Here is a 7,975-nt window from a genome sequence, read left to right as displayed (position 1 = left end):
AATTCTCTAAACCATGTTCCGAATACCAACCGTGGAACATTTTCTCTCGTTTTTTGGTATAATTGGTCCCCGGTATCGACAGCTGGCATTCAATTTCGGCATCTTTAGATTCGTCGTCCAGGATATGTTGCAGCACAACATCGTACGATCCTTGTGTGTGCTCCTCGGTGACTACAACTTCGCTGGTTTCCGATTCGTCGATGCTAGAAAAAAATCAAAAGCTTTTTAAAAAAAATCTTTTCAAACTAGATCGGTATAGTTCAAATAATATGTTCATAACTGCAACACAATCAAATGCGTCCTAACTTACAACAACGACAGCTCCGGTTTCGGAAAGATATCGCTCACAACACACGAAACCACCGTGCTCCCGTTACTTTCCAGATAATACGTCAGATTGAAGTCCGTTTCCGGCACAACGATCTGCAGATGGGCCGTTTTCATTTCATTCTCGGTGAACGTCTGCACCGAACAGCTATAGTTTCCGGTAAAGTTCGCCACCGGATTGATCAGCTTCAAGGCACGATATTTCTGCAACCGGTCGTCCGATTTGGAGTACTCCAGATCGACATGACCCTTGAAGGTGGCCTGAAGTTTAGAAAAAAAAAATCATTAAAATCATCGCATATTGACGACTTGCAAGCGAAAACTTACAAGGGCCACCGGCTTCTTGGAGGGAATCCACTGGTAGATCGGTAGGTTGTTATGCTTCCACTTTAGCACGAAACCTTTCGACTGATCATCTGCCAGCTCGTACTCGCAGTCCAGAATGAGATCTTTAGCAGGTTCATCACCTCGCGAAAGAGTGAACGATTGTGGCACGTCTAGGTTTGTGATCTGCAGGCATTGTGAGGCTGAAAAAAAAATGTAAGAACGAAATAAAAATTAAAGCCGGTGGTCATAAAAATTCACTTGACGTCAAGCCATCAACATGTGATGAGCCATGATAGAAAAAACCGTAGATTCTCATCATTTAGTTTTGGGTTCGTTCCAAAAATCGTAGAAATTGGAAGGTTGATTACAGGGTTCACAAATATTGGCACGAAACGATTCGAGCTCATAATACTGATCAATGGAGATATCCACATCAACAGCCAGTACTAGTTTAAAAATTCCCAGGAAATGTTTTCTTCGGTTTTGCCACTGCGCTCTTCACTTTTTACCTTTCTTTTAAAATAAAATGTGTCCCACTTAGAATCCGTCTCATAAAAGCAAGTATTTGTCGGCATTTACTTGAGGTAAGAACAATGTAATTCAGTGAATATGAAGGTAGTTTGTTATGTTTTCATTAAAAATGCTAAATTACTTCGAAGGCGTTCTGATGAACCTTTGTTTAAAATACCCGCCATCGCTGCCTCATACTGGACTTGTCAACTTTAACAGATTTTTTTCAGTATCTAGCCGTCCACGCAGCATCCTGAGTCGTCGTGCGAGTTTTCTTCAACTACCCTTGATAATTGCCCAATACTTTTCGATTGATCGAAATTGTGGGAAGTGGGATAGATAAATGAATAGTTAACGAAATTTATCGTTTTGCAACGGTACCACTAAAGTGCCTCACTGAATTTTCATTTATAACAATAAAGCGAGAGGCAACTTTATAACATACGCACTGTGGTAGGCCGGTCACTATTAAATCATCTCGTAACCAAGTGAGTTAGGAAAAGTTTATAGATTCTTTCCAAAGTAATTCTTAATATTCACAAAAAAATAAATTGGGTTAAAATTCACAAAAAATATATTTATCTATGGACCGATTTCTTCACCCTCGCATAACTTTTAAACGGCACCAGCACTTTTAAACCTTGCTTAAGCGTTAAGCGAGGGCGAAGAAATCGGCCCTATAACAATTATAGAATAGGGGAACCCGGGGATATTCGGACTTACTTAAGCAAATCGTTACCGGTCAAAAGTTCTAATAGTTAGTTTGAAGCCTCAGCTACATTTTGGTGCCATAAAAAGTTCATATGCACCACTCAATGACAGCCCTAGGCGACGATTTGCAAACGTCTACGATTTTCCATTCTTTTACAATATAGGAGTAATTCGGACCTCCTTACCGGGCAATTCAGACCGCCATTTTTCTTTTATTTGTTTACAATGGAATTATGTTTACCTATGAATTAGTTACAAGAGACTATCCTTGAGAAGCAAAAAAAAAATTGCTTTACAAAAACTTAATCTGATATGTCACAGCTGTCGATTGGCGGCCCATGTATTTTCTTTGCTGTTGCGTGTGCAATGGTGTGCGCAGCCGCAAGCCGCTGAACGGTAGATGACGGAATAGGGGGTCGAATATCCCCGTACGCTCATAACGCACAAAAGTGGTGAGCGTCTCGAAAATATCTCTGTTTTCACCCAAACAAAAATCATTCCATAAAATAGGAGCCTCAAACTTTCCATAACACTTACCTTTTATTTTTTTTTTTTTTTTGTTGCTTTAATCACGATTTCCATTATAATGATTTTTGTTTTGAGAATGGCAAAACAACGAAAAACGTTTTATCTACTTTCTACAAAGAACAAAGAATCAACTTCAGCTCTCAAAAGTAATGTTTCAGAATAGCGGTTCCACGAATATGTACGATAGTCAGAAAGTCTTGCTATTTTCTGAGAAATCGAGGGGGTCCGAATTGCCCCCACTGTCTTAATAGACCCAGGTTCCCCTACATAATAACAAAAAAAATATTTCAGAAGTCTTTACGGTAAACTCAATGAATTTAACCACAATTTTTATTTATATTCGCGATTTACTTAAATTAGGCTAGCTCCTTTCTTCTAGTTCTAGTCATTTTCCGTCGGCTTTTCTGCTAGGAGGTCAAACACTCGAAGGAAGGTTTACGGAGTATCACGCCTGTATATTAGAGTGGGACATGGTTATATGAAAAAAATAAAATTTCGCTCCGAGTTACTTTTTGGGTCCCATTTAGCTCCCAGAACAACTCTGCAAATTTTTAGTTTGGTCGGTGAAACTATATTTTTGCGCCCATGGTTTAAAGTTTACATGGGATTTCGAATGGAGAAATCTACTTTTGCAAAATAATTCTTTCAAAAGTCGCCTGTTATCTCCTAAAAATAAATAGATGACTGATTTTTATAGGAAATGTGTCAAGGAAACAAAGTCTAGAAGACGACGAAACGATCCGATGCTTGTGGAAAAAGTTATTAAGCAAAAACCGATTGATGCCCTGAAGATCGATGAAAATTAGCCTTACTTACCCTACCGTTCAGGCTAGAGCCTTGCTGTCTCTTGCTGTATGCAGAAGCCGTCTCCACTCCACTCGGTCCATTGCTGCTTGTCGCCAGCCTCGCAGTCTTCGTAGTATCCGCAGGTCGTCCTCTATCTGGTCGATCCACCTTGCTCTCTGTGCGCCTCGTCTTCTTGTTTCTGTAGGGTCGCTCTCAAGAACCATCTTCACCGGCTCGTCGTCCGACATTCTTACGACGTGTCCAGCCTACCGCAAACGTCCTGTTTTTGCGGTATGCGCGATGGATGGTTCTTCCAGCAGCTGATGCAACTTATGGTTCATTCTCCTGCGCCACGTTCAGTCTTCCATCTGCACGCCACCATAGATGGTACGTAACACCTTTCGTTCGAAAACTTCAAGGGAGCGTTGGTCCTCCACGAGCATAGTCCAGGTCTCGTGACCATAGAGGACCACCGGTCTAATCAGCGTCTTGTAAACAATCAACTTCGCGCGGCGGCGAATTTTGTTCGACTGGAGCGGAGTCCAAATTAGGCACGATTTCCCGTCATGATCCGTCTCTGAATTTCTCTGCTGGTATCATTATCGGCGGTTACCAGTGAGCCCAAATACACGAATTCGTCCACCATCTCGATTTCGTCACCGTCAATCCGAACTCGGGATGGGAGTTTCACATTGTCGTCTCTAGAACCTCTTCCTCTCAAGTATTTTGTCTTCGAAAGTTCATGGCAAGTCCAATCCTGCTGGCTTCAGCCTTCAGTCTGATGTACGTTTCCGACATCGCCTCAAAGTTCCGTGCCATTATTTCAATATCGTCGGCGAAGCCAAGAAGCTGGACGGGCTTCCTAAAGATCGTGCCACTTGTGTCTATCCCCGCTCTCCTTATTACTCCTTCTAACACAACGTTGAACAGCAGGCACGATAGACCATCACCTTGCCGTAATCCTCTTCGAGATTCAAAGGGACTCGAGAGTGTCCCTGATACTCGAACAACGCACATCACCCGATCCATCCTCGCTTTGACTAATCGTGTTAGCTTATCCAGAAAACCGTACTCGTGCATATCTGCCATAGTTGATCTCGACCGATTGTGTCATATGCCGATTTGAAATCGATGAACAAATGATGTGTGGGCACGTTGTATTCGCGGCACTTCTGCAGAACCTGCCGAAGTGCCGCGAATGCAACGCGAATATTTGGACCGTGATGGCTCGGGAACCCATAAATCCCGCTTGGTAGTGCCCCACGAACTCCCATGCAAATGGTGACAATCGGCGGCAAAGAATTTGGGAGAGGACCTTGTAGGCGGCGCTAAGTGGTGTGATCGTGCGGTAGTTGCAGCAATCCAACTTGCCACCCTCTTCGTACATTGGGCAAACGACACCCTCCATCCACTCCTCCGGAATAATCTCAAATTTTGGCGATTACCCAGTGCAGCACTCTAGCCAGTGTTTCATCGCCGTATTTTAATAGCTCGCTGGGTAGTTGATCTACACTGGCAGCTTTGTTGTTTTTCAGCCGACCGATCTCCTACTTGACTTCTTGGAGATCAGGGGCCGGCAGCCTAGCGTCTTCTGTGCCTGCTCCAAGATTTGTTAGCATGCCGCCTTTGTGCTCTGGTGTTTCATCGTTGAGGTGCTCATCATAGTACTACTTCCACCTCTCAATCACCTCACACTCGTTCGTAAGAAGGTTGCCGTCTAAGTCCCTGCACATATCGGCTTGAGGAACGTAGCCTTTGCCGAACTGTTCAGCTTCTCGTAGAAATTCCGTGTGTCGTTTACACGGTACAGTTGTTCCATCTCTTCGCGATCTCGTTCCTCCTGTTAGCGCTTCCGTAGGACCGAGGTTTGCCTGTTCCGTGCTTGTTTGTATCGCTCCACATTCTGTCTCGTTCCGTGTTGCAGCATCCTCGCCCGTGCTGCATTCTTCTCCTCTATTAACTGCTTACATCCGTCATCAAACCAGTCGTTTGCTCAATTCGGAATCGCTGTACCTAGTGCCGCTATAGCAGTACTTCCTATGGCGACACGGATCTCCCTCCAACCATCTTCAAGAGTAGCTACGCTCCTACCGCTGTGCGTAGTCTTGGGCAACCCCGGCGTTCCGAGGTTGCGGGATGTTGGACCTTGGCGTCCAATTACGACGAGTGTTGTACACGTACGTCGAGAGTATTGAGCGCATGCATACTGCAACTAGATAATGGTCCGAATCAATATTCGCACTGCGGTAGATACGAACGGTGGTGATATCAGAGAAGAATCGCCCGTCGATTAGGACGTGGTCGGTTTGGTTTTCGGTACGTTGGTCAGGTGATCTCCAGGTGGCTTTGTGGATATCTTTGCGGGGGAAGAAGGTACTTCGAACTACCATGCCACGGGAGGATGTGAAGTTCACGAATCGTTGGCCGTTGTCATTCGATACGGTGTGCAATCTTTTTGGCCCGATTACCGGTCTAAACTTTACTTCCCGTCCTACCTGAACGTTCATATCACCGATGACGATTGTCACGTCCCATTGCAAACAGCCGTCGTATACCTCCTGCAGCTTCGCATAGATTGCTTCCTTCTCGTCGTCGGGTCTCCCATCGTGTGAGCATTGTACGTTGATGATGCTGTAGTTGAAGAAAAGGCCTTTGATCCTCAACTTACACATCCTTGCGTTGATCGGAGTCTATCCAATCACGCATTGACGCATCCTTCCCAGCACTAAGAAGTCGGTTTCCAGCTCATTGGTGGTGCCACAGCTCTGGTAGAATGCAGCCGCTTTTCCATACCTTTTGTCCTGTCAAGCAAAGTTCCTGTAGTGCTACGACTTCAAAGTTGCGCGGTAGGAGTTCGTCGTAGATTATCCTGTCGAAAGCTGGAAAGCAGAGTGACCTACAGTTCCATGTTCCGAGTTGCCAATCGTAGTCCTTATTTCGTCGCGTAGGTCTTTGCCGATTGTTCCGATTCGTATTTTCTTCTGCATTGTTCTTAACGGTTAATTTTCCAGGCCGGCTTGTTGGGCCTTCCCTAACCCCCTGTCTCGCCGGAGGACCATCGTGTCAGCTCTGTTTAGAGTCCCACGCTGACACGAGAACGATACATCAGCTACCCCTAACATGGATAACAGAGGCTGTTTTGAGCCGCACCTAACATGGGGAACAGACGCTCGGATGGACTCACCCTCCGAAAAGAGGAGCCCCCCTTTCCTGTCAGCATACGACCATGCACTATGCTATATTTTACCCTAAGGGGGAAAATTGGGTAAACACCAAAATTTCTCACTAAGGCGAAAATTTTTGGTATAACCTGTCTTTTGTGCATGAAGGAAACAAATCCTAACTAATGCGGTAACAGCAACAGCATTAAATAATGCGATTTTACGAAACATTTCAGAGTTTTCTGAATCAATCTTATTCTTATTTAAATCAATAAGATTCTAATTTAAATCAACAAAATATTTATTTCAATTCCTTACTATAAACACATTCATTTGATGAATTTTATTTCTTTTGGTTAATAAATATTTTAATTTATAACTAATATAACTAATATTAAATATCATGATCATATTAGTTTTAACCTTTTATTTCAATCAGCATTCTTTTTATTGATTTTATTCATTTGAGTCCATTTTGTGTTTTATTCGTTTTTTTATTTTATTCTAATCAGTTTATTCATTTCGTACATTTTTATTAATACCATTTATTTATCTTATGTTATACACTGTTTTCATTTTATGCATATTATTCACTTTTTCCAGGTCATTCTTTCATTCAGTATTTTAACTTTGATAACCTAATTTTTTAGTTATTCATTTTTTTTATTTCATCCAAATTTTCAATTTCACACAAAAATTTATTTATCCTGTTATTTTTATAACTGTTTTATTATTGCTTAGTTTTTTCATTGAATTCACTGATTAGTCATTAATCGTTGAATTCAATTTATTTCGTTTAGTTTTTCTTCATTTTTTTTTACTAGAGCTAGTTATTTTCTTTATTATATTGATTTTATGATCCTTATCCATATTGTTTTACATGTTTGATTTATTTTATTCATATCAATCATCTTTTTTTTATTCCTTTTTTATTCATTCATGTATTTTATATAATACATTTTTTCGTTTCATTCATTTCATATATATTATTCATTTTATTTATTCTATTCATTTTATAAACTTTATTCATTATATTAATTTTCTTAATTTGATTAATTTTATTATTTTTTTAGTTAATTCATTTTATTCAGTTTTGTTTCATTAATTTCATTGATTCTGTTCAGTCATTCCATTTATTAATTTCATCCAATTTTAGTTTGAATCAATTTAATTTATTGCATTAATTTTAAATCATTTTATATTGTCCAATTTTTGGCTGAACTAATTTGATTTATTAATTCTATTAATTTGATTTATATTAATCATTCTACTCATTTTATTAATTTTCGCCTCAATAATTTTTGCCTCAATAATTTTTGAATTTCAATTTTATACATCATTTTCTATAAATTTTATTCAGTTTATTCGAGATATTGTTCGTGCAGAACTCGAAACTGTGTTCTTCCCACCACGAGTTGGGTGCCTACTTCGTATGAGTTCTGCAAACTAATGAATGATCCAACAGTGATATGTGTTACTATGTTTTAATTGCCGCAAGGTTCTACTGTATCAATTTTGTTGGCTATTTTCGGCAAATTTAAGACTAAGAGAAACGAAAGCAATGAAATTGAAAGACGTATAGGAATTCTAGAGGGAACTTCCGAGACATCACTCGGGACAAGCCA

At 40.7% G+C, this 7,975-nt stretch overlaps 1 protein-coding gene across 3 annotated transcripts in view; it reads right to left on the bottom strand.

The window, feature by feature from the left end:
* LOC131693343 (uncharacterized) overlaps positions 1-7,975 on the bottom strand; it is a 31,365-nt gene that overhangs the window by 685 nt on the left and 22,705 nt on the right. For all 3 annotated transcript variants that reach the window (XM_058981085.1, XM_058981083.1, XM_058981084.1), the window contains exons 3-5: positions 655-854; positions 311-588; positions 31-203 (exon numbers count right to left, since the gene is read on the bottom strand). In XM_058981085.1, coding sequence (XP_058837068.1) covers positions 31-203; positions 311-588; positions 655-854 — 651 coding nt within the window. The remainder of the gene's footprint in view (positions 1-30; positions 204-310; positions 589-654; positions 855-7,975) is intronic.

Source organism: Topomyia yanbarensis, chromosome 3, assembly GCF_030247195.1.
Source record: "Topomyia yanbarensis strain Yona2022 chromosome 3, ASM3024719v1, whole genome shotgun sequence".
Taxonomy (NCBI): Eukaryota; Metazoa; Arthropoda; class Insecta; order Diptera; family Culicidae; genus Topomyia; species Topomyia yanbarensis.
The sequence above is the reverse complement of the archived record's forward strand: the minus strand, read 5'-3'. Positions and strand labels throughout refer to the sequence as shown.